The sequence below is a fragment of the Cervus canadensis genome, chromosome 19 (assembly GCF_019320065.1).
Source record: "Cervus canadensis isolate Bull #8, Minnesota chromosome 19, ASM1932006v1, whole genome shotgun sequence".
Lineage (NCBI taxonomy): Eukaryota > Metazoa > Chordata > Mammalia > Artiodactyla > Cervidae > Cervus > Cervus canadensis.
Window position 1 is genome coordinate 3,345,508 of NC_057404.1, and position 27,558 is coordinate 3,373,065.

General features: G+C 41.1%; 1 protein-coding gene and 1 long non-coding RNA gene across 3 annotated transcripts in view; one reads left to right on the forward strand and one right to left on the reverse strand.

The window, feature by feature from the left end:
- Positions 1 to 802: 802 nt before the first annotated feature.
- LOC122422210 lies at positions 803 to 6,541 on the reverse strand. The gene is made up of 2 exons (XR_006263749.1): positions 6,445 to 6,541; positions 803 to 1,490 (listed from the first exon to the last, which is right to left on the reverse strand). It is a non-coding gene; the product is annotated as an uncharacterized LOC122422210 (long non-coding RNA).
- Positions 6,542 to 6,650: 109 nt separating this feature from the next.
- KCTD8 (potassium channel tetramerization domain containing 8) overlaps positions 6,651 to 27,558 on the forward strand; it is a 267,071-nt gene continuing 246,163 nt past the window's right edge. For both annotated transcript variants that reach the window (XR_006263748.1, XM_043438536.1), the window contains exon 1: positions 6,651 to 7,904. Coding sequence is in view for 1 of the 2 variants with exons in the window: in XM_043438536.1 (XP_043294471.1) it covers positions 6,953 to 7,904 (952 nt within the window). In the remaining variant the exon portion in view is untranslated. The remainder of the gene's footprint in view (positions 7,905 to 27,558) is intronic.

Genomic DNA, 27,558 nt, shown 5'->3' on the forward strand with positions numbered 1-27,558 from the left:
TTTAATACTGTATTCAAATGATTGAATTCCTGCTATGATTAATTTTTTAATAATGGTGTCAAACTCATCAGTTAATAGCCAGTCATTGGTTAAAAAGATAATTTAAAGAAAGTTTGTAATTTGGGGGCATTTCCAAAGGAAAATCTGATATTAGAAATTAACATTACTGTGTCATATGTTTTGGAATTTGCTTCTCATCAGTGAAACTTTTAAAATTTCAGCACAGAATTAATAAAATTGATAAAATTTATATTGTGCACAAAATGTACACATGCAAAACCATTTTGAGGCTCCTGGTTTATGTTATCTGAAGAGGCGTAGATTCCATTCTGGATCAGAATATTATCCCCACTGCCCAGCTGAAAATTTTTATCCAGAAAGTCTTAACGCTTTCCTCCCCAGGCTTTGAGAGGTTAAGCAGGGTTTCAGGGAGGCAGCCAGTTGCGCAAGATGAAGTACAAGGATATCTGTTGCTAAATCACCCCCAACACATACCTTCCCACACACGTACCATATATTAAATTACATGTGTGCACATACACTCAATTGCTTCAGTTGTGTCTGATTCTTTATGACTCCATGAACTGTAGCCTGCCAGGCTCCGCTGTCCATGGGGTTCTCCAGGTAAGAATACTGGAGTGGGTTGCCATGTCCTTCGCCAGGGGATCTTCCTGACCAGGGGCTGAATCCACATCTCTTGTGTCTCCTGCACTGCAGGCAGACTCTTTAGCACTGAGCCACTGGCGAAGCCCATAAAATTTCACAGCTATGTACAAAAACAGGACCTTTACGTGATACAAGGTAATGTGAAAATGGCTTACACAAAACTTTATTCAGAAATATTGAGTACTTTTTATTTTCCAGGCATTAAGTGCTTAGATGTACTGAATCATAATCTATACATTTCATTACTTTGAGTATTAATACATAGAGTTTTATCAACTCTAGCCTTTAATAATGCTTCTATAATTTATAATATAACCAAGAATTCATATGACATTATAGTAAGATATCTAAATTGCTAGAATATGCTATATAACAAATACATCAAACACTGATACTGTAAGTTTCCTAAATACTTCATGTGCAACGTTTTTCATCCACAGCGTTATTAAATTCTTAAAACCGATGGGTGAGATTTGCGGGTTACCTAGTTTTTATACTCTGCTTTCCAACTTTCTCCAGATTCTACACCAATTGTTGAATCTGAAAATGGTCCTTCCCATCTTGTACTATCTGCTCTTTGACCCTGTTATGGCAGCAAACCTCTTACTTCTTGCAGGAGGCCATATGTTTTTGGGTTGGTCTGCTTTTCACAAGAACAACGTGCATAGCAAAACTTGCCCATGATGGCTGTGAAGGGGAACAAACATTCTTCCACTGATACAGTCTACATTATTTTCTTTCTTCTTTTTAGAGATTTTCCTCCTCTTTGTCTAGAGAGATGCTTCATGGCTGTAAGTGTGAAACACGTGCCATATTCTGAAGGCCTAGAATGGAAAAATATAAATTATGTCATTAATAAATTCATATACTGACTACATACATAAATGATAATATTTCAGATACATTGAGCTATATAAATGATATTATTAAAAGAATTTCATCTATTTCACGTTTTACTTTTTTAAAGTGGTTACTAGAACACTTTAAGATATTTTTAAAGGACACCACTGCTCAAAAAACTGCAAAGCTCTTGGTACAGGAAAGAATCTCAGGCTTGTTGCTTAGAATTGTAAATACTGGGGATATTCACTATGGAGGGGCTGCATGTTACCTTAGGGGTGAAACAAACGGAAGAAAGGTAGGTAGAGCCACTATAATCAATTATCTACATTGGAATTTCAGATTTTTCTAGTTAGGGTGTGGCTCTGCTTTCAGCCTTTAGAGCAACAATGTGAAACAGACCAGGTAAATACAGTGAACTCCATCAAACTTGAATGGCCACATTATGGGACGCGTGATCTCAATGAAAAGCCTCTGGTCTTTATTATTTCCACTGTATCCATGAAGAAACTAAGGTTTAGAGCAGTTAAGTCACTTGCTCAAATCACAAAGCCAGAAAGACACAAAGGCAGACTTTTGAGCCAGTTCTGCCTGACTTTAAACCTCTCCTTTACCATACGTCTTCTTCCTCCCCTAAGGGGATATAATTCCTGCCTTTAAGTAACTCTCACCCTGGTGAAGAATATTCGTTATTTTTAAATTACAAATTATTTATTAAAACCTGGACTCCACTTTCCTTTCTCGTTAGTCTGCTGTACTTTTAGAGACACAGTTTTGCCTGTATTGTTTAAAACTTTCTGGAAAGTGAAGGGATTATAGGGATATCTGTAGACGGAGAACTTTGATGTCTTGTCTTTGCACAACAATAGAAGACTTTAAGGACCCATCCTTGTGAGACATCCTGGAATGTGAAGTCAAGGAGGCCTTATGAAGCATCACTGTGAACAAAGCTACTGGAGGTGATGGGATTCCAGTTGAACTATTTCAAATCCTGAAAGATGATGCTGTGAAAGTGCTGCACTCAATATGCCAGCAAATTTGGAAAACTCAGCAGTGGCCACAGGACTGGAAAAGGTCAGTTTTCATTCCAATCCCTAAGAAAGCCAATGCCAAAGAATCCTCAAACTACCGCAAAATTCCAATTATCTCACACGCTAGTAAAGTAATGCTCAAAATTCCCAAGCCAGGCTTCAGCAATACGTGAACCGTGAACTTCCAGATGTTCAAGCTGGATTTAGAAAAGGCAGAGGAACCAGAGATCAAATTGCCAACATTCACTGGATCATTGAAAAAGCAAGAGAGTTCCAGAAAAACATCTATTTCTGCTTTATTGACTATGCCAAAGTCTTTGACTGTGTGGATCACAATGAACTATGGAAAATTCTGAAAGAGGTGGGAATACCAGACCACCTGACCTGTCTCTCGAGAAACCTGTATGCAGGTCAGGAAGCAACAGTTAGAACAGGACATGGAATAACAGACTGGTTCCAAATAGGAAAAGGAGTATCTCAAGGCTGTATACTGTCACCCTGCTTATTTAACTTATATGCAGAGTACATCATGAGAAACGCTGGGCTGGAAGAAGCACAAGCTGGAATCAAGATTGCTGGGAGAAATGTCAATAACCTCAGAAATGCAGATGACACGACCCTTATGGCAGAAAGTGAAGAGGAACTAAAGAGCCTCTTGATGAAAGTGAAAGAGGAGAGTGAAAAAGTTGGCTTAAAGTTTAACATTCAGAAAACTAAGATCATGGCATCCAGTCTCATCACTTCATGGTGAATAGATGGGGAAACAGTGGAAGACTTTATTTTTCTGGGCTCTAAAATCACTGACGCTTACTCTTTGGAAGGAAAGTTATGACCAATCTAGACAGCATATTAAAAAGCAGAGACATCACTTTGCCAACAAAGGTCCATCTAGTTAAGGCTATGGTTTTTCCAGTGGTCATGTATGGATGTGAGAGTTGGACTATAAAGAAAGCTGAGCGCTGAAGAATTGATGCTTTTGAACTGTGGTGTTGGAGAGGACTCTTGAGAGTCCCTTGAACTGCAAGGAGATCCAACCAGTCCATCCTGAAGGAGATCAGTCCTGGGTGTTCATTGGAAGGACTGATGTTAAACTGAAACTCCAATATTTTGGCCACCTGATGCGAAGAGCTGACTCATTTGAAAAGACCCTGATTTTGGGAAAGACTGAAGGCAGGAGGAGAAGGGGACAACAGAGGATGTGATGGTTGGATGGCATCACCAACTCAATGGACATGAGTTTGAGTAAACTCTGGAGTTGGTGATGGACAGGGAGGCCCGGCGTGCTGAGGTTCATGGGGTTGCAAAGAGTTGAACACGACTGAGTGACTGAACTGAACTGAATCCTTGTGATTAAGTTGATCCAGGGAACATTAATGGTGTCTGTGGCTTAGACCAAGATAGTTCTAATTATAGTATTTGCTGTTTTCTCAATTCACCAAAACAACTGCTCCAATAGTGAAACAACTGCTCCAATAGTGCTTGTCTCTTTCTTGCTTTCTCTCCTTTAGATCTGATTTTATTTCAATCAGATTCTGTTTTCACTTTTCCTGATTTTAATTGTGAAGGAATTAGTCTCATTTATCTCTGCAATCTCATTGCTTAGCCCAGCGTCTAGCACTCAGCTGATGCTCTGTCGTCCATTTGTGATATGAACACACTTCTCTGCAGTTAGCATTCATCAGAGATGGACTGTCTTCTAAGGGCTAGGCATGATGCTGGGGATGGGTAGTGCATACGGATGTATGCCATACTTTTATCTGATGGGAAACAAGGACACATCAGTGTGATAAAAAAAAAACACCTGTCCTTGTGTAAGCATAGGAACACCTGTGTGGGAACAGCTGGTTTGTTATAAGTCTGAAAGATTTCCAGAGGAAGCACTTTTTAAGATGAAACCTCAGGGAAGCAATAAACAGGGAGAAAAGATTAGGGAACTCGTGGAAAAGGAAAGGCATTCCTAGCCAGAAGAACCACTGGTAAAGAAATTTTGGACCTGAGATTTGTACAATTTGGAGTTTGGCTGGAGAGTTTAGTTGGGGGAGGGGTGAGATTAAGAGGAGTGTGGGGATGGGAGGGGTTAAGGAAAAATGTTCAATCATGGTTGAAAGATTTCAAAAAAGTAATACATCATATGATGCAATTCACTAAGAATTTCTAAGATGATTCATTTAGAGTACACATTTTAGGCTATTTCATCTTATAAGCATACTTTATGCAATTAAAAAGATTAAAATGGATTGCAACCTGATGATACTGGAGACCTCATATACACATATGCATATGTATTATACATCCACTTCATTACATTTCTATGTCTATAACATACTTATCATTAGGGACACTTACCTCATGATAAATGAGCTTCATTAGTAGTGGTTTGAGACTTTACTATTCATTCATCTATAAAGATTATAAAGCTTCTATTAATTCATTTCCCAAGAATGATTATTTTAAATTTTCAGGTGTTTTCTGATGTTAGTTTTTAAGTGAAGAAGGGCAGAATCAATTATTCTTCTTAGTTTGACTGGTTTATAAATTTAGGGGAGGCTGGGATAAGAGGACTGCATGAAGATGGACAATTTACGCTCAGTTTTAAGTCTTAGACCTTCAGCAAATACACTGTGTTCTTTCTTCGGTGTGTTTTCAGTCTCAGGCAGTCTAACTTCAAAACTGATACAACATTTTCTGGGGATGTGGCTTATAGGGATCAATTAATTAAATATAGTTTTTAATACTCTAAATAATAATTTATTACTTCTTAAAAATTAGAGTTTATTGTTTGTGTGTATGTTAGATTCAAAGAGAAGGAATCCTAAGTAGGCATATGGAATTTTTAAGACGTGAAAATCTGTACATTATTTTGTTAATGGATAAAGTTCATCTATAATACTATAGTTTGTGAAGCAATCTACTTGTGCCACAGTATACTTTTTCTCCTTTGAACTTTATATAAATTAATGATTCTTTGTGGTTCCCAACAGAAAAGCATGCCCCAGGAGGAATAGGCAGAAGTGAGGTTCATTTGCATCTCTAGCCTCACTCTTTATCACAAATAATGCTGATCTTAAAAGACTGGACCTGTGTTGTGTACAAATGGAAATTAAAGTGAGTTTAAATTCTTATAATTTTCATTTGTGACCTGACTCTTGGGGTTAGATAAGTAATAAAATGTAAACCATTTCTCTTGCCCTATGGAGTTGAAAGGGAAAAGGAGAGATTAATCAAAGGACAAATCAAGATAGGAAACTAGGAACAAACAGACTAAGTTTCCTCCCGGGCTCCGTCCCTTTCTTCATAAACAGTTATTAAGCATCTACTATGAATCAAACACTGACGAAATGAAAGGAGAGAACCGTCGCGTTACCACAATCTGTGATTAGTTTTGTGAACTGAAATCAGATTTCAGTCTTAAAAATTCTTCAACTGCACATAGCGCATGCAGTTTACTAGGCAATCATGACACCGGAATGTAATAGAGGTTCATGCATTTCGCCTTTCACTTCAAAAAACCATGCTAAAACCACTACAGGAGATTCAACCCCCTCCCCCGCTGCCAGTCTTTCGACAATCAAAACCCTCCTGCCAACATTTGTCGTCATTTCAGATTAGGAGCCTAGGTTTTTTTTTTTTTTTTTAAATAATCCAACCCCCCACCCCACTTTCCACCTTAATGCCAGCATAAAAACAGTTTTACTGGGCGAACAAGGGCAGCGGAGGAAGAGAAGGACGGACGGAAGAAGGGAATGAAATGAATGAAGGAGAGAAAGCTGGCCTCTCCCGTTCGTGGTCGGATCCCTGCCCGCCTCTCCCCGTCTCCCCGCTCGCTGCCAAGTAGCATCCCCTCCAGGCTCTGCCCTCGGCTCCGCCCCCTAGCGTCGGAGCCCCGCAGCCAGAGGCTGGCACCTACCTCTTTAAATGGCAGCTGCGGCTCGGGTCCCAGGCCTGGGCTTGACGTCAGCCTCGCCTCCCGGGCTGTGAGGGGTAGTCAGCGCCCCCGTCCGCGCTCCGGGCTCGCGGCGCGCTCGCCAGCTGCTGGGGCGGCGAGTTTTCCTCGCTGCGGCCCCTCCTCCCGCCCGCCCCGCGGAGAGCCGAGCGGCCGCCTAAGAGAGCCTCCCGCAAGTCTCTCTCACACTTCCCCGCCTTCGCCCCAAAGGAGCAGCCGCTCCTCCTGGCGCCTCTGCCGCCGCCGCCGCCGCGGCGCCCGCAGAGCTCCTCTCCCGCGCGCCGCTCCCCGATGGAGCCCGGGCGCCGCCGCCGCCGCCGCCCCGAGCCGTGAACCGGGCCGCCCCGGCCGGAGGAACGCGCCGCCCGGCCCGAGGGCGCAGCAGGCGCACACCACCCGGGGCGCAGGGCACGGGTTTCGGGAAGGAGAGAGTGCTGCGCTCCAGGGTCCCTTGGCCGGCGGCGGGGGGACCATGGCTTTGAAGGACACGGGCAGCGGCGGCGGCACCATCCTGCCCATTAGCGAGATGGTCTCCTCGACCAGCTCCCCCGGCGCGTCGGCAGCCGCCGCCCCGGGGCCCTGCGTGCCCTCGCCCTTCCCCGAGGTGGTGGAGCTGAACGTAGGGGGCCAGGTCTATGTGACCAAGCACTCGACGCTGCTCAGCGTCCCGGACAGCACTCTGGCCAGTATGTTCTCGCCTTCCAGCCCCCGGGGCGGCGCCCGACGCCGGGGCGAGCTGCCCAGAGACAGCCGGGCGCGCTTCTTCATCGACCGGGACGGCTTCCTTTTCAGGTACGTGCTGGATTATCTGCGGGACAAGCAGCTCGCGCTGCCGGAGCACTTCCCCGAGAAGGAGCGGCTCCTCCGGGAGGCCGAGTACTTCCAGCTCACCGACCTGGTCAAGCTGCTGTCGCCCAAGGTCACCAAGCAGAACTCGCTCAACGACGAGGGCTGCCAGAGCGACCTGGAGGACAACGTCTCGCAGGGCAGCAGCGACGCGCTGCTGCTGCGCGGGGCGGCGGCCGCCGCGCCCTCGGGCCCCGGGGCGCACGGCGGCGGCGGCGCGCCGGACAAGCGCTCGGGCTTCCTCACGCTCGGCTACCGCGGTTCCTACACCACGGTGCGAGACAACCAGGCGGACGCCAAGTTCCGGCGCGTGGCGCGCATCATGGTGTGCGGGCGCATCGCGCTGGCCAAGGAGGTGTTCGGCGACACGCTCAACGAGAGCCGCGACCCCGACCGGCCGCCCGAGAAGTACACGTCCCGCTTCTACCTCAAGTTCACCTACTTGGAGCAGGCGTTCGACCGCCTGTCCGAGGCCGGCTTCCACATGGTGGCGTGTAACTCCTCGGGCACCGCCGCCTTCGTCAACCAGTACCGCGACGACAAGATCTGGAGCAGCTACACCGAGTACATCTTCTTCCGTAAGTTCGCGGGCTCCGCGTGCTCTCCGCTCCCTCGCCGACCCCCGCGGCTCCCGGAGGGTCTGGTGTCCCTGCGCGCCCCCCGCCCAACGTGGCCGACTTGATCTTTGGGTTCGCGCCTTGCTCTCTGGCTTTCGGCGCCTCTCTTCCACAGCTCAGGAGCACGCAGTGCCCAAGCTGTCCTCCTCCTGAACTTTATTGATCTTGCCCTCCTGCCCTGCCCAGCCCTTGGAGGGGCTGGGTGTCCTTCTATTACCCAGGGCTGGGAAGAGACTCGAGCGCAAGGCTGAGCGCATAAAGTGCCCCGGTCTCTCTGCCGCCGCTGTTCTCCTGGGGGTCAACGTACGTGGGTCCCGGGGGTGTCCCTCCAGAGACGGGGCTGGCATCAAGGTGTCGCCGCGCCCCGCTGGCCTCCTGGAGGTGAGGTCGGCGCAGGAGCGTCCCATTATGGGTGATTTCAGTAGTGGGCAACAAGAAAAGTGGCGATTAAGTCTGCAAAGCGCCTCAAAAGTCCGGGCAGCCTAAGAGACCCATTAACCATTGACCCATATAAACCTCAGGTTTCCCCAGTGCCAGGAGTCTTCTGTAATTGTGTGTTTTGGACCGAGTGGCGCGGAGGGAACGGACTTTGGTTGTCTGAGTGCTGCTGTCAGGGTTGGAGATTAGGAAGGGACACGGTGTGTATGCGTGCACGTGTGTGTGTGTGTGTGCGCGCGCGCGCGCGCGCGCGTGGTGTATTTCCTTTCTGGGCACCTCCAGTGCGAATGGGGGATTGAATTCACTTTCCCAGGGGGAATAAATGCAGTGAACTTAGAGAACGAGAGAGAGGATTTGGAAAGCATACATGGTTTTGGAAAGGATTTGGAAAGCATATCTGGCACGATGCTTTCTGTAGTGCACTTGGCGTGGCGAGGGCGATCTGCGGATCGAGTTCACGAACTCCGCCGAGCATCACTGGGGCTTGGGGGATGGGCGGCCGGGGCGGAGACAGTCCTCAGTGACGCGGAGAAAGCGAGGAGGGCCCAACCCCGCCACCCGAGAGCTGTTTGGACGAATGAAAAGGCACCTGCCGTGGCAGCGGGTCATCATTTGGCAAACTTTTTTTTTTTTTCTTTGTCAAAATACAGGAAGACTGAAAACTTTCCTGTAGTGTTAGGGACAGTAGCACTGATAGCCTATGATGGAAATAAGCCCAGCGTTCATTGTGTTTATTTATTCGAGTCACTCACTGTTTGGGACTCAGGCAATTTTTGCACTTTATTGTGACTGGGAAAGTGGAAAGGACCTTTCCTTTCAACTCTGTTGGAAGTTGCTCGTTGTATATTCTAGTAACCTTGGAGGTGAGGGTGACAAAATCCCCAAATTTAGGATTTTTTTTAATAGTGTTGATTTTCCTAAGAAAACCATCTCAACAGAAAAGCAAAGAAAGTGACCATTGAAGTGCTAGGTAAAAAGCTATTTGTCTTAGAGATATAATTGTCTTATAGATCACTTATCTGTATCATTTTAATACAAATAAGTCTATATACAAAACAGAAACAGACTCGCAGACGTATAAAAATAGTTACAGTTACCAAAGGGGGGAGGGGAGGAGGCATAAAATTGGAGTGTGGGATTAACAAGCTACTATACATTGAATAGATACCCAACAAGGATTTACTGTATAGCACAGGCAACTGTATTCCATATCTCGTAATAACCAAAATGGTAAATAATTTGAAAAATATATATATAAATGAATCACTTTGCTGTACACCTAAAATTAACACTATATTGTAAATCAATTACATTTCAATAAAATCTAATTGTCTTAATTATATGAAAGTATTATTTGTCACACAATAAAAAGATCAGTAGTCAGAAAAGCCACTCAAAGGAAGGGACCTTTATTGACACTTAACATCTAAGCATTTATGGCATTTCAATGAGGGTTTATTTCCAAGCACTTCAGAAGATGAGAGGAAATGAACTTCTGGCTTTTTTTAGTGATATTTTAGTTAGAGAAGATATAAGCATAAGTGCTCTGAAGTTAAGGGTCTTGCATTTCAGAATCTTTCACAGTTTTGGTCTTTTCCCCCTAGAAACTTGGGGACTTGAAAAATGTCCATTACTTTGATTATGAAGAAGTAATACAGGTTCTCTTTAAATTATGAAAAAGTGCTCATGAGATAGTATATCGAAATTGGAAACTCAGCCAATTTAATTCAAAAGATGATTTGAGAGATTGAAATATAGGATATTTCAGTTCTGGCGCTAGAAGTGAAACAAAATAAAATATTTATATTATGAATAACTACTTGCAGAATAATCACGTAACAAATGAGTTCTGAGATTCATTCATAAAAGTCTCAGAAATCTAAGGAAACAACTTATAGCATTTTCCTTTGATTATACTGTTGGGGAAAATACATAATTTCAGATTAAATATGCCTCTTTTGAAGTGGTATTCCTGTAGACCAACCAAATATAGTTGCCATTTTTTTATTTGTGATATAAAATTTATCTCAAACCCTGTTATACACACATTTATTTTATGCTTTGTATAGCTTGAAGCACATTTCACAAATTATATTGGAAGGGATTCCATTTAATATTGGTTAATGAAAATGCACTGTATTTCCATCATGTTTAGTATAAGTAATAATGTTACGTATACCCTGGTGGCTCAGCTGGTAAAGAATCCGCCTGCAATGTGGGAGACCTGGGTTTAATCCCTGGGTTGGGAAGATTCCCTGGAAGAGGGCATGACAACCCACTCCAGTATTCTTGCCTGGAGAATCCCCGTAGACAGAGGAGCCTGGCAGGCTACAGTCCATGGGGTTCCAAAGAGTCGGACATGACTAAGTACACACACATACAGAGTGTAGTTATCTTGTTTAGTAGCCTCTACTTTTAAAAGTCAGTGTTATTCATAAAAACAACAACATTGGATGAACTTCTTTGACCACTGTTTTAGAGGCAGACAGGGTCTTATCTTTTATTTCCTCTTTGATATAATTCTTTCAAAAATATTTATTTAATGTATAACACATATCAATCATTTTAACAGCTTTTAAAATTCAAGCTACATGTGAATCTAGGAGTTTGAAACTACTCTGAAAATTATAGAATTGCAGTTTATACACTTGAATATCAGTTTCAACTCTTCACTGCCTTTTCCCACCTCAATTTTCCCCTGAGTTTCTGTAGAGATGGAAGGAGAGTGGCAAATGTTTCAGTAATCCCAGGCACTGCTATTTGCCAAATGTGTAATCTTGACTAAATTATTTCAGTTTTCTCACCTATGTAAATGAGATTATTATAGTATGAATTTTATAGAATTTGGGAATTAATGTGCAATGCTTCGTCTAGTGCTTGACCTATACTAAGAGCTTTAAAAACGTTAGGTGTTACAATTATAGTAAAGATTTTTTCTTGTCAGTATTAAATTTAAATTTTGTTTTATGGTAAATATGCTGTGCTGCACTATGCTAAGTTGCTTCAGCTGTGTCCAACTCTCTGCAGCTCTGTGGACTGTAGCCCACCTGCCTCCTCTGTCTATGGGATTCTCCAGGCAGGAATACTGCAGTGGATTGCCATGCCCTCCTGCAGGGGAGGACCCAGGGATTGAACTAGGGTCTCCTGCATTGCAGGCAGATTCTTTACCGTCTGAGCCACCGGAAGTATAGCTGATTAAATTATAAAGTTAATTACAAAATTGCTTTGCAATTAAGTGATAGCATAATACACTTTCAGACGTTTGAAACTACCAATTTAATAACCAGATTCTTTCCTGGAACTTGGATCTTTCAGGCCAAGTTCAAATCACCCAGGTTTGCCAATCACACTCCAGTTAGTTCTTTTGGATCAACTCCAACAGAACCCTTTTCTGATTCGGGGCCAAGAAGTGTTTTAATACTTTCCATTAGGAGTTGAAACTTTGGCAATATTTTCTGACAGAAACTGAGCTAGATTCATATCTCCTTAAGTGCTTGAATCCAAGTCATTGGTTTCTAATGCTCAAGGTTATATACAGGTTATTAAAGATTTAATACCAGCTTCATTTGGCTACATGGACACTTTTATCTATTATCAGTCATTACTCATTATTTTATCAAGACTTTTAGACTCTGCGACATATACAGTACTATGAAATTTTGTATTATTCTTCTAATACTGAAGATGGATTGTCTTTTCTTAAAGGAAAACAGTGATTTATTGTACTTTCTGGTTTTTTTTTTCTGTTGTTGTTTTGGAGGGGATGTCTGTTAAGTGTAATTAGGGCTGTTTTTAGCAATATTTGGAATAGAACAAAGATATTTCATGTTAGCATTGTATTCATGAGTGTGTGCTAAGTCACCTCAGTCGTGTCCAACTCTTTGTGACCCCATGGACCATAACCCTCCAGGCTCCTCTGCCGGTAGGATTCTCCAGGCAAGAATATTGGAGTGAGTAGCCATACCCTCCTCCAGGGGATCTTTCTGACCCAGGGATCAAATCCGCGTCTCCTACATCTCCTCCATTGGCAGGTGAGGTCTTTACCACTAGCGCTGCCTGGGAAGCTTGTTATATTACACAGACAATAGGCGATTTGCTTAGAATGTGGTATGTAGACTACCCATAATTAAAATGAACATTATATGTATCCTTTGTTTCTCATAATCAATGTGTTTACAAGAAGGTAGTATTGATTCATTGCTCTTCTCTTATAGTATTTGAGTTTTGCATTCTTTGTTGGTTGAATGATATGTGGTATAAAAGTATACATTTCTTTAGGTTCAATTGATATTCCTTAAATTTGGGATTTCCTTTTATTTTTTTTTAAATTGTTGTGATGTATAAGAGTGCCAGATCTCAGAGCCAATGCTATTTCTGATCTGGGCTGTGGATTCTGTTGTCTTTAATGAATTTTTATTTCCACCCTTTTAAATCTATTCTGGTTTATTTCACTGTGTTGGGTTGAAGAAAGCTAGGTTGAGTTGAAAATATTCAAATAGCTATTTAGTCCTGTGTTAGCAGACCTGTTGTATTAAAAGCTTTCTAAGAAACACCTTTAAAAACCACTCTATTTAGATGCATATCCTTAAAATTGTACATTATTTTTTTGTCTAAAAATGCATCTACTTTTATCACCAAACACAGTTTTATGAAAAAATAACTTTGTTCCTCTATTTTTTTTTTTTAAGTTGGTTCTTTTTCTTCTGGAGACTTAACTAGTTATTTTTATAGTTTCATGAGAAAGTTTCTTCTGAAACCACACAGCTGAATGATTTTCGAATCAATGGGGAACAGATAACTTTGTAAAATACCAAGATTCTTATTTCATGCAGATAATTGGAATAAGGAAACTGAAAATGGTAGAAATCCTTGGGTGCAAAAAGTTTGGAGATCATGTCATGGCATTGGCTACTGTTTAAGAGAATTAAACTTTTATATTTGGCATAGTACTATCTGTAAACTTGATCTCTTGAAATAGTGTTAGGGTTTAGCTTAACACTAGTAGTATTTGGCTTTAATGTGTGGGTCAATCTTTGAGCACGTAATGAAGCAAAAAGACAAAATGGCACCACGAGCCTTATTTGGCAGTTCTGTCCCTTTTGTAACTTAGAGTGCTAGAACTCAAGACATGTGTATATGTATGTGTGAGAGAGTGGACATATGCCTTATTTAAAAAGAAAAAATATCTTTGGAAAAAAGAGATAATATGTATGAAGTTAGCACCAATTGTTACCTATTCTTGCTATAAGTTATTGGGTCAATTAGTCTAAAATATAAAAGTGATTGTCAATTTGTTGTTCAAAGGCAACTCTTCTTTGATAATGAAAGTAATACATGAAGTTTTAGGAATTTTATAAAAGAAAAGTAAAATTAAAAATATTGCCAGTAATTTCTAATAAAATGACTTCTTTCCTTCTAGCCTCTGTTCTAAATTATGAAGATGACAGACATACTTTTTGAAAGTTATGATGATACTATTAGATGGTTTATATGCCATTTTTTTTGTTTTATACATTTAATGCAGTTATACATTTAGTGCCATTTCCTACAAGACATTGAATTTTTTAGAGTTGGACACAACTGAAGTGACAGAGCAGGGCACGGCTAGATAAAAGTACAGTACACGTCCTTTGCCGCAGATAGTGTTATAAGTAAATATTGATGGTGAACATTTTCCCTATAAGCTTAAAAAAGAGTTGATTTTTTCAAAGCATTGTATGTGTAATAAAAAGAACATTCACTATGTACCTAGTTTTATGATAAGTGTTTTGTAGACATTACTTTGTTTATTTTTATTTTTTTAACATTCCTTTAGCTTGGCATTAGTTTCCTAATACTTCAGTTAGGAAACCATGATTTAGAGAGGTTAAATAAAATCTTTAGGTCATAAAACTGGTATGAGACTGAGCTGGAATTTGAATAGTTATGTCTTATTGCAAAGCCCTTACTCTTAAGTATTTAAAAGTAATGCCTGTTTTATGCAATCAATTTGGCAAATATATTTCAATGTCTAGTGAGTATTTAAAACACAGCTCTGTAAGCAAAAATGAGTACTGTCAGCTGTATATGAATGAAGCTAATATTTCTTAATTTATGTTAATTTTTTTAAGAATGTGGAAAATTCAATTGACCCTTGAACAAACTGAGTTTGAACTGTGAGGGTCCATCTATAAGCAGATTTTTTTTTTTCCCAAATGATATATATTGCGATTGTTTGAATCCAAAGATGCAGAGCCTCCAATTCAAGGACGAACTACAAAGTTGTAAGCAGATTTTCCACTGAGCAGAACTTAGTAGCCCCTATCTTGCATTGAAGAGCCAACTGTATGTGTTTTATGTCTTTACCTGATGAAAAGGTTAACTTTTAGTGATTAAGGCTACTACATTCATGGGTAATTTTTAAATTAAATAAAATAGACTGTTTGACTCAATTTACCACTCTTTTGGGGGAACAAATAATATCTATCAGTTTGATAGACTGACAGATTTAAACAGTGTCAAGGTAGTCTTCTGCAGAAAATTCATTTTACCTTGTAAAATAGAATATGTTTTATATGCTCTTAGAAAGTGACAAAATGAAGAGGGTATTTTAGTTGAAATCTCTTTTGTTAATTATTTGTAATTTATTGGTCCTAAGTATTGATTATTGCCTTTGAATTCTATACTTGCTATAATTAAGTTCAAAAAACATCAAATACCTGATGGGTATTGAGATTATTGGCTTTTGGTGTCTTTGAATCCTTCAAGTATTCTAGAAGTATATCTATAAATTTGAAGTAATTGGAAAGTAGTGTTTTAGGTAACCCTTCAATCTGTGTTCAATTATAGTTATCATTTTTAAAACCTCTTTTGAATTAACTTCAGAGTATTGTCAGCATTTAGCAGCTATAACCCTGCAGAAGCTGGTGGCTTCTCTAATGGAGATCATTCTTTTAGTAGTAGGAGACTATACCAATGGAGATTTTGCAAGAACTTACTTAAAGATGAGAATAAATTTATTCACAGGATTTCAAAATTTCTCCCATAGGTAAGTTAAATTATAAGTTCTGAGGGTAATGGTGAACCTCTAGCTGCTGACTTGAATCTAGGTGTTCTATGCCTACCGTCTGTATACACCTCATCATTCATTTCTGCAAGGGAGCATGTCATAAAACCTAATTATCCTGTGAGGTTAGTTGTATTTTGCACTTTCTTTTTTTTTTTGTTAGACATTTAAAAATTTAATTCATTTTTAATTGGAGGATAATTATTCCACAATATTGTGATGGTTTCTACCATACATCAATGTGAATTGGTCACTGGTGTACATACATCCCCTCCGTCTTAAACCTCCGTCCCAGCTCCATCCCTGTGCCACCCGCTAGCTTGTCACAGAGCACCAGCTTTGGGTTGCCTGGGTCATACAGTACATTCCACTGGCTATCTGCTTTACATATGGTAATATATATGCTACTCTCTCAGATCATCCCACTTTCAAAAGAAAAAACATATGGAATATTTTATACTGGGTTTATACTGTTTAAAAATTTATTTTTTAGCTCATGAGTTTTTAGTGCACCCCTGGGATCATGATCATGTCATACTGAGTGGCCTCTTGCTATAGAATCCTACATTTAGCCTATACGTCTGTTTCTTCCTAGTACACTCAGTGCATTTCCTGTAACTTGTCACGGTCTGTCTCTTTTTTCTTTCTTATTATATCCTAATTTTCTTAGCTTTGTTGAGATATAATTGACATGTAACATTTTGTAAGATAACAATGCATTCATACACTTGTATATTGCAATTTGATTACCACTGTAGTGTTAGCCTCAGATATGCAGATGACACCACCCTTATAGCAGAAAGTGAAGAACTAAAGAGCCTCTTGATGGAAGTGAAAGAGGAGAGTGAAAAAGTTGGCTTAAAGCTCAACATTCAGAAAACTAAGATCATGGCATCTGGTCCCATCACTTCATGGTAAAAAGATGGGCAAACAGTGGGAACAGTGACAGACTTTATTTTTTTGGGCTCCAAAATCACTGCAGATGGTGACTACAACCATGAAATTAAAAGACACTTACTCCTTGGATGGAAAGTTATGACCAACCTAGACAGCATATTAAAAAGCAGAGACATTACTTTGTCCACAAAGGTCCATCTAGTCAAGGCTATGGTTTTTCCAGTGGTCATGTATGGATGTGAGAGTTGAACATAAAGAAAGCTGAGCGTCAGTTGACGAATTGATGCTTTTGAACTGTGGTGTTGGAGAAGACTCTTGAGAGTCCCTTGGACTGCAAGGAGATCCAACCAGTCCATCCGGAAGGAGATCAGTCCTGGGTGTTCATTGGAAGGACTGATGCTGAAACTGAAACTCCAATACTTTGGCCACCTCATACGAAGAGTTGACTCATTGGAAAAGACCCTGATGCTGGGAGGGATTGGGGGCAGGAGGAGAAGGGGACCACAGAGGATGAGATGGCTGGATGGCATCACCAACTCAATGGACATGAGTTTGAGTAAACTCTGGGAGTTGGTGATGGACAGGGAGGCCTGGCATGCTGCGGTCCACGGGGTCGCAAAGAGTCGGACACGACTGACTGACTGAACTGAACTGAACTGTAGTGTTAGCTAACACTTCCATGTCCTCATATAATTACTGTTTCTTTTTTTGTAGCAAGAACATGTAAAGTCTGCTCTCTTAGCAACTTTCAAGTATGTAGTACGGTACTTTTATCTATAATCCCAATGCTATGGGTTATAGTCCCAGAACTGATTCAACTGGTAACTGAATGTTTCTTCCCTTTGACCAATGTCTCCTTATTTCCTCCACCCCCTGATTCCTCTGGTAACAACCATTCTACTCTGTTCCTATGAGCTTGACTTTTTAGATTCCACAAATAAATGATTTAATACAGTAATTTTCTTTCTATGTCTGACCTTTCTTTAACCTAGCCTAGCATAATGCTTCAAGGTCCATCCATCTTCTTGTAAATGGCAGGACTTCCTTCTTAGTTATGGATGAATAATCATCCATTGTTTTATACACCACATCTTCTTTAGTCATGCATTCACTGACAGACACTTAGGTTGTCTCCGTGTTGGGCTGTTGTGTATAATGCTGCAATAAGCATGGGAGCACAGATGCCTTTTAGACATCCTGTTTTCATTTCCTTTGGAAACAGATCCAGAAGTAGGATTGCGGGATCATATGATTACCTCTTATCATGTGGACTTCCACACTGGCCTAGTTTCTCCTTGAGAATTCGCACCAAGTCTCACTTTTGTCTTCCCAGCCCCCAGTGCGGTGGCTTGGACCACACTGAGAACTCAGTAAATATTTATTTTTTGAGTGGAAATGCAAGTTAACAAATGAGCCAATGATGCTGGAAATTCTATCAAGGTAGTTAGTTATTGAATTGAGATTTAGTTTCACTTCGTTTAAGTTGTACCTGTTGAGCCTTTACAGCATGAAATAAGAGATGAAAATGTGAATGACAGAGACTTTGCATTTAAAGTTGTCACAGTAAGCTTTATGTAGGAGAGAATTATGTCGCAGAGGGTTATTTGGTGTGTTAGCAAGAGGCAGAGTAATGACGTTAGAAGCTGTCGTATGGGCACTTATAAAGAGTGAGAGTAGGTGAAATGTTAACTAAAACTTGGGACTGATTGAGATAATGTTGTAAATGAAGTTGTTAGAACTGTAAACATGCACATTGAGACACACACGTTGATTGGTTGATTGACTGATATTTAAATGATTCGTAGGGTAGAAGGTATAAGGGACAAAAATTAGCTGACTTATTTTTTTATGTATGAAAGATGTTAGGCAAATGGTCTGAGTTGCAGCCTACCTGCAACCACATGGTTGAGTACTTGCTTTTCAAACCACGTTAGAATGCGGAGTGGCTGCCGCCGCCAGACACGGTCAGGCCCTGCTGTGGGGTAACATAAGCCCAGGAAGGATCTGGCAGTGTTGGCAGGTGTTTGCAAATGTGAGGATCTAGTGAACTTCATTTTGTTATCGCTACTCTAGTTTTTAAAAGATATCTTGAAATACATTGAGGAGGTATTGCAGTTTCATGATTGATACATCAGTATCAATTTTACTTATTAACGTTGGGTCAGAGTTGTTAAAAAAAAAAAGTCAATTCACTGGCAATAATAGCACCTAGGTTCATTCACCAGTTAAACTTACTTTAGTGCTTGTTCAGCAGTTGGAATGTAAACTTGGAATATAATTTCTACCACATTGTAACTACTAAGTCGTATTTACATGAGGGAAAATGAGTTAAATACTACAAAAGAATAAAAAATATGTAGTATTGATTTCAGGTCACCAAAATAGTGAGTGATTTCACCGTTTGATTGTGCTGATTCCATTTCTTACACCAGTTATAATCACAAAACCCCTGAGCATAGATGGAATCCACAGTGTATGCTGTTTCCTTTCATCTTGTATAATGAGACATGTTGTCTTATTTCTGATACAAGGAGACGAGGGAGAGGAATACCGTGTTTAGAAAGAGACAATACTAGAATCTCTTGGTCCCCACTCCCAAAAAGTCAAAAGCTTGAACTCTGAATGATTTTCTACTTTTTAGTCACATTCCTTGAAAAATCTGGCTCTAGTTTTTAGAGCTTGGAAAATAATCTCCCTTCTGAAGGGAAAGTGAGAGAAACAATATTACTCATTTTATAGGTTTATAATGAGGATTAAATGTAGTAATCCATATAAAACACTTAAAAGACTATCAGGTAAAATTAAGTGCTCGATATATGCTAGTTAGTGTCACTTATTAATATCCTCAAAATATCTATTTAATAACATTTCTCTACATTATGAATTCATAACACCAAATTTCTTTTTATTTTTTGAAGGAAATGGATAGCAGTGCCTATTCAGAATTGCTCTGGAAAGGTCCTATTATCACTAGTGAAATTAAAAAAGATGTTGACATCCTAAGTAGGAAATTTTTTGCCTTTTCATACTGTTCATGGGGGAGAAATATCAACAACCTCAGATGTGCAGATGATGCCACTCTAATGGCACAAAGTGAAGAGGAACTAAAGAGCCTCTTGATGAGGGTGAAAGAGGAGACTGAAAAACCTGGCTGAAAACTCAGCATTCAAAAAATTAAGATCATCGCATCTGGTTCCATCACTTCATGACAAATAGGTGGGGAAAAAGTGGAAGCAGTGGCAGATTTTATTTTCTTGAGCTCCAAACTCACTGTGAATGGTAACTGCAGCCATGAAATTAAAAGACACTTGCTTCTTGGAAGAAAATCTCTGAAGAACCTAGACAGCATGTCAAATAGCAGAGATATCACTTTGCCAACAAAGGTCTATATGGTCAAAGCTATGTTTTTTCCAGTAGTCATGTATGGATATGAGAGTTGGACCATAAAGAAGGCTGAGCATCAGTTGACGAATTGCTGCTTTCAAACTGTGGTGCTGGAGAAGACTCTTGAGAGTCTCTTGGAAGCAAGGAGATCAAACCAGTCAATCTGAAAGGAAATCAACCCTGAATATTCTTTGGAAAGACTGATGCTGAAGCTGAATCTCCAATACTTTGGCCACCTAATGTGAAGAGCTGACTCATTGGAAGAGACGCTGGTGCTGGGAAAGATTGAGGGCAGGAGGAGAAGGCGGCAACACAGGACGAGATGGTTGGATGACATCACCAGTTCTGTGGATGTGAACTTGGGCAGACTCTGGGGGACAGTGAAGGACAGGGAAGCCTGGCTTGCCCTAGTTCATGAGGCTGCAAAGAGTCAGACATGATGTAGTCACTGAGCAATGATCAAGGTAGAAAATTAATTGTAGCATATTATTAAAATGAGTTTATTCTAGTTCTTCAGTTTTTAGGGGAAAGATGCGTTCTTTCTGGTCTAATGCTGGTCCCAGGCAGTTGTGTGACAAATAACAGAAATGCTGGTATTCAGTGGTTATTGTCTCAAACTGTGGTATTTACTGGGGCAGAGCACCTCTAAACCACATTCTGTACTTACATTTCTGATTAAGCCTTTGGCTTTGATTTTCAGCAGTTTTATGCAAGAGAATAAATTATCACAGGCCCAGGGAGCTCAAACATTGCTTAGAGTTTGAGTATTGGACCAGAGGATTGCAGATTAGATTTTGGATTCAAATACTTATTTCCACAATTTTTAGAAAACTGTGTTAGTCTTCACCTCAATCAGCTCCTATTGAAACTACTCTATACATTTTGAATATAAGTGTTTTTGTTACTGAAAAGTCCAGCTATTTGAAGAAAGCATAGTGATGTAAGGGAGATGCTGGCAGCCATTCAGAGATAATTCTCCAACATTTTGGCCTCTTTCTTCTGGTTGGTAAAGGCTGCATCTCTTTGCAGGTGGCGGGTAAGGATTCATTCATAGAATTATAAAGTGACTTCCAGTTTTGATGGAAAAGTTGCTGCAGTGGCAATTTTATAGTGAATTGTGGGAAGAAGTGGTGATTGTGGTGATTTTAAGTTATTGGTGTAATCTATATGGTGATCTTTGGGTGAATCCCTCTAATGTTGATCTTGACTTAGAATGAAAAAGAGAGAGTTGGCAATAGGTGTCTCTGGGCTATTGTCTTAATCTTCCTTGTTATGGATATTTGTTTTATTTTGGGCTAACTTTACTTTGTTTTTCATGTAGAAAATGGTAGAAATTGATCTTTTTTTCATGTTACCTCCTTGGAATTCCATCAATAATATGTTCCAAGTAATCTGTGCTGAATAAAAATAGGCTCTTTGTTCTAATTTTAGTATGTTGCATTGTCGTTTCTTAAAGAGAATATGTTGAGTATGCTGGTGTTAACAGAACATTTATTGAGGGTGAAACCTTTTCACGCACTGTCTTATTTAATGACTTCTAAAGAAACATTCAGAAATACAAAGACTACCACACTAAGAGAAATCCAGTTTAGATTAATTTTATTCCTGATCCATTTGTCTTATTTACTCTATATTTATTCGTGCATTTATAGTCAGTGTTACATACAGAGGAGTCTGTTAGATGCTGAAGATGTGTCAGGAAGCAATGGTGAACACCTCTCCTGATTTTCATAATCAGGGCAATGACATACGTGTGTGCAGGTTGCACACTGCTCACCTCCGCTGCTGCTGCTTAGGCACGTCAGTCGTGTCCGATCTGTGGGCGGGAGCCCGCCAGGCTCCTCTGTCCATGGGATTCTCCAGGCAGGAATACTTGAGTGGGTTGCCGTGCCCTCCTCCAGAGGATCTTCCCCACCCAGGCATCAAACCTTGGTCTCCTGCATTGCAGGCAGATTGTTTACCATTGAGCCGCCAGGGAATCCTATCTGCTTAACTCTAGATTGTGCTCAGTAGGTCTAAGTGTATAACAGTCAGTGGATTGGGTATCGTACATGAGCAACGCACACTTGGGAGCCTTTGAGTGATGATCCTGCTCATGGCCAAAGACCAATTATGCCTCTGATACTTCTGACCACAAGAATAGAGACCCGTGTCTGTGTGTGTGTGTGTGTGTGTGTGTGTGTGTGTGTGTGTGTGCGCGCGCGCTCACATGAACCTGCATAGAGATATGATCAGTATGACTCCATGAACCATTTGCCCTCTAACCTAGGACTGAATAATGACCAGTATGTGTTTGAAAAATGTGACACTGTTATTAATTTTGACCTTTGGTTGAAATTGCCTATTTAGAAATAAACTCAGTATTGCAAATGATAATCTTTCTGGCTTCTACATTATACCTCACTCCCTTTTTGAGAAATTTTACCTCTTGAAGAAATGCAAAATCTATTTAGGAGTCCAGATTTTGCCATACTACTTACAGATGTCTGTTGTATGTGAAGAAATCCTAAAGTCAAATTAAAATGAAGATTTTTTTTCTGGTTACCTTTGACAGATAATCTGTAATTAAGATTAAATTCGAAATGAAAATGGTTATTAGATATTCCTTTTCATTTCAGTTAAGCAGACATGTGATGGATTGATTTAGCATGTTTCACAGACAGTGGTAAAAAGATATATAATGGGCTGGCCAAAAATTTGTTCAGATTTTTCCATGGGATTTTATGGAAGAACTCGAATGAACTTTTTGGTCAATTCAATACTTGCTTTGTAGCAAGAAATATGGAACTTGTTAACAATTGCTAATATTACTGGGAACTGGAAACATGAGTAAATATGCTAGGAAGCCCAGCATTGAAATTTCTGTAGCTTTGAATAATCATTTACATCTCTTCTGCTGGACTGATGTGTTTCTAAGGCATGCAAGAACCATTAAAATATTCCAGTTTTTACTTTCTGTGTTAGCATGTTTGGATAGTAAACTTAGTTATTTCAAGCTGTCTTGTTTTATGGTTGATACTATCAAACTATATTCATCATTATTATAACTTGGTACTAAGCACTCATACTGAGAAGCTTGATGATAATAAGTATTTGGTACCTCACAGTTTTAGTGCAAGCCCCAGACTCTAGAGACTAATGTCTATAATGTTTGTTGAACTGTATTTTATGGACTGAAATTGTGCCCCCCCCCCCCGCCACCAAAGATATATTGATTCCTTAACATCAGCACTTCAGAAGGTGACCTTATATGGAGACGAGGTCTTCACGAAGGTAATCAGTTTAGAATGAGGTCGTTAGAGTGGGTCTAATCCAAGAGACCCTGATGCTGGGAAAGATTTAGGGCAGGAGGAGAAGGGGACTACAGAGGATGAGATGGTTGGATGGCATCACTGACTTGACGGACATGAGTTTGGGTGGACTCTGGGAGTTGGTGATGGACAGGGAGGCCTGGCGTGCTGCGCTTCAGGGGGTCCCAAAGAGTCAGACACGACTGAGTGACTGAACTGAACTGAATCCAATATGACTGGTGTCATGAAAAGGAGAAATTTTGGATATAGAGATATAAGTGTCCATGCACACTGAGAGAACAGCTCGTGAACGTAAAGGCAGAGATCACACTGATGCATCTACGAGGAGAGGGATGCTAAGACTGTCAAGAAACCAACAGAAGTGGTTTCTTGCTCATATCTCTCAGGGAGAGCCAAAGCTTCTAATACTTTGACCTCGGACATCTAGCTGTGAGAACTATGAGATAATACATTTTTGTTGTTTAAGTCACCCAGTTTCTGGTATTTTGTTACGGCAACTCTAGCAAAGTACCAGAGTAATTTTAAACTCTTTATCTTGTAAAACATCTGGGAAAAGTTTGAAAGACAATGCTGAATTCCCTGTATTTTTCAGAGATCTTAGTGGTAGACACCACACTCCATTCTAGATAATTTATACTGGAAAATATATTAAGTATGATATCAATAGCACATTGATTGCTGGGATGTCTAAGCTTCCAGGAATTCCCAACCACACCACAGAACAGGGCTGCTAAGGTGTTTCTGCCTTGCAGTGACGTGGGAGTTCAGAGCGTGGCAACTGCCTGGTAGTTGCAGCATCCAGCCGCACAATCTGCCACGCCTAGTCACACACAGTCTGCCTACTCACCCAGTCAGGTCTGACTTACTGCGACCCCAAGGACTGTAGCCCACCAGGCTCCTCGGTCCATGGGGATTCTCCAAGCAGGACTACTGGAGTGGGCTGCCATGCCCTCCTACAGGGGATCTTCCCGACCCAGGGGTCAAACCTATGTCTCCTGTGTTTCCTGCATTGCAGGTAGGTTCTTTACCGCTGAGCCACCAGTTAAAATAATAAAAAAGAAGGCATATATGTATATGTAAACGGATTCCTGGTGGCTCAGCTGGTAAAGAATCCGCCTGCAATGCAGGAGATCTGGGTTCGATCCCTGGGTTGGGAAGATTTCCCTGGAGAAGAGAATGGCTATGCACTCCAGTATTCTTGCCTGGAGAATCCCATGGACAGAAGAGCCTGGCAGGCTACAGTCCATTGGTTTGCAGAGAGTTGGACACGACTGAAGTGAGTGAGCGCACACAGCACAGGAAATGTGAACCATTCAGTTTTTACAATTCATCCTCATAACAACCTTTCTAATGAATTTATTTTCATTTCTTTTTTTTTGTCTTTTTTTTTCATTTATTTTTATTAGTTGGAGGCTAATTACTTTACAATATTGTAGTGGTTTTTGTCATACATTGACATGAATCAGCCATGGATGTACATGTATTCCCCATCCTGATCCCCCCTCCCACCTCCCTCTCCACCTGATCCCTCTGGGTCTTCCCAGTGCACCAGGCCCGAGCACTTGTCTCATGCATCCAACCTGGGCTGGTGATCTGTTTCACCCTAGATAATATACATGTCTCGATGCTGTTCCCTCGAAACATCCCACCCTCGCCTTCTCCCACAGAGTCCAAAAGTCTGTTCTGTACATCTGTGTCTCTTTTTCTGTTTTGCATATAGGGTTATCATTACCATCTTTCTAAATTCCATATATATGTGTTAGTATACTGTATTGGTCTTTATCTTTCTGGCTTACTTCACTCTGTATAATGGGCTCCAGTTTCATCCATCTCATTAGAACTGATTCAAAGGAATTCTTTTTAATGGCTGAGTAATAGTCCATGGTGTATATGAACCACAGCTTCCTTATCCATGCATCTGCTGATGGGCATGGAGGTTGCTCCCATGTCCTGGCTGTTATAAACAGCGCTGCGATGAACACTGGGGTGCACGTGTCTCTTTCAGATCTGGTTTCCTCTTCATTTCTTTCTTTTCTTTTCGGCCACGCCACTCGGCTTGTAGGATCTTAGTCACCCAACCAGGAATCAAACCCACAGGCTTTTGCAGTGAAAGCATGGAGTCCTAACCACTTGACTGCCAAATGATACTTCATTGTTGTTTTAAATGTCATTGCTCTAACTACTGATGTTGGAAATGCACTTGTTAGCTCTTCAGTCATTCTAGATTAGAAGTGCATTGAAAAGACCTTGAGTGAACTGGTCAAGAGGATCCATTTCAGTCTACCCCTTTGGCCACCTTCTTTTTCTATTAAAATTCCAACGATGGCAATAGCATGATCAACACACGTTCCTCCTTAACACGATGAAATTGCCTTTCATGCAAGTGAATATTTTCCCAACCTTTCTCCCTAAAGGGCGACCCAAACTCTCCTCAGCCGTGCCTCCATCTTTGGGTTATGTGCAGTACATTGTAATGAGGTCCGAATGTGATTTCCTTGTGGAATGGTCACCTATAAGTTAATGTATTAATGTATGTTATTTGTCCTCAGTGCATTCAATAAACAATCTCAAATAGGAGTAGGATGACTTCAGTGAAAGCTTTTGCTCTAAAAATGGGAGAATAGGAGACACCACACACAGCAGACAGCAGAGACTGCCTTTACCGGCAGCAGAACAAATTCCTTGTTAAACCCAGCTGGCAGCACCTGCTTCTGCTGTTGAGTGCCATTCCCTTCCTCACCTGCTGTCCTTTATGGTTCTTCCTTTACCTTCTGGGGATTCTTTCCTTTTAATTGTCCTCTGTGGCCCAACTGAGGCAGATGTTGGCAGCACATCCTCTTTGTAGCTGCTGAGATTTCACAGCTCATTTTCTGACTCTGGATTCGGGGGCTTGCGGGTTGCTTTGCGGTTAGATAGCCCAGGTTATTGCTGACCAATCTTGCAGTTTCTTGGGCAAAAGATTGCTTCAAAATTGAACTGCAGTTTTGGTCAGGTTCATGAGTGAATTAAGAACAACAGAAATCTCGTGCCATGTCATTTTTAGGCCTGAAGACTCTTTATTTGTGACCTGTGCGAATCACTCACTTCCCCTCTCTTAACTCGATGGTCTAGGCGAATGGTGCCAGCTTTGTCAGCGGGGCAGTCACCCTTGTATGAAAGAGCAGTACTCCTGCTAAGGTCCGTCTTGTCAAGGCTGTGGTTTTTCCAGTAGTCGTGTATGGATGTGAGAGTTGGACTATAAAGAAAGCTGAGCACTGAAGAATTGATGCTTTTGAACTGTGGTGTTGGAGAAGACTCTTGAGAGTCCCTTGGACTGCAAGGAGATCCAACGAGTCCATCCTAAAGGAAATCAGTCCTGAGTGTTCATTGGAAGGACTGATGCTGAAGCTGAAACTCCAGTAATTTGGCTACCTTATGTGAAGAGTTGACTCATTGGAAAAGACCCTGATGCTGGGAGGGATTGGGGGCTGGAGGAGAAGGGGACGACAGAGGATGAGATGGCTGGATGGCATCACCGACTCGATGGACATGGGTTTGGGTGGACTCCGGCAGTTGATGATGGACAGGGAGGCCTGGCGTGCTGCCATTCATGGGGTCGCAATGAGTCAGACACGACTGAGCGACTGAACTGAACTAAACTATTACAGTGAAGAACCACATTCTCTATTCCAAATCATACTCATCAGCTCCCTAAAAACAAATGCACTCATTAGTTTGAGGTGAAAGGGATTTATTAGGGATATACACATCTCATAGAAACATAGGAAGGATGGAAGAAATAAATCTCAGAAAGGAAGACTTTAAATCACTCTGGGGGACTGGCCACCTATGGGGCTGCTGCCTCTGCCACAATCAGGGAACTGAGAGTTAGTATCTGCCAGCAGAGCTGCAGACAGCTTTCCCTGCAAGACCGTGATGCCCTGCTCCCTGCCTCCTCTGCCTTCTGCGTGAAAGTCTGTAGGAGGACGACTGAATCAGGCAACAAGGATTACATCTAGAATCCCGCCTGAGTGGAGTCAGGAAATTCCATGGTCTTCATCTGTCTAGCCTTTTCCTGCTAGTACACAGCAGATCCATCCATATTCTGTACCGCCTGTGCCTCCCTTATCTTTAAGAAGCACATATGAAAGGCTTTTTCTTTTTGTCAAAGTGCCTACATATATATACATATTCATCTTATCTCTGCAAAGACATCATTGCATAACTCCCCTTATGGGAGTTCTTTTATATACTATGTGTATATGATAGAAATGAGACTAGTAATTTTAATGTCATCACTTCAGTGTAAGTTGTCAATGAGGAACAAGTATAGGAATACTGGATAATAAGAAAAATACCCACAGAAGAGATATATATGTGTGTGTATATATATATCTATATATACATATAGTGTATGTGTGTATATATATGTATGTATGTGTATATATGTGCATATGTGCATATATATCTATAGTAGAAGCATGTAGTTTCAAAATATGCATTTTAGAGTCTAGGATAAATGAAAACATGCTGAATTGTTAGACATCTACCATTTGGTAAT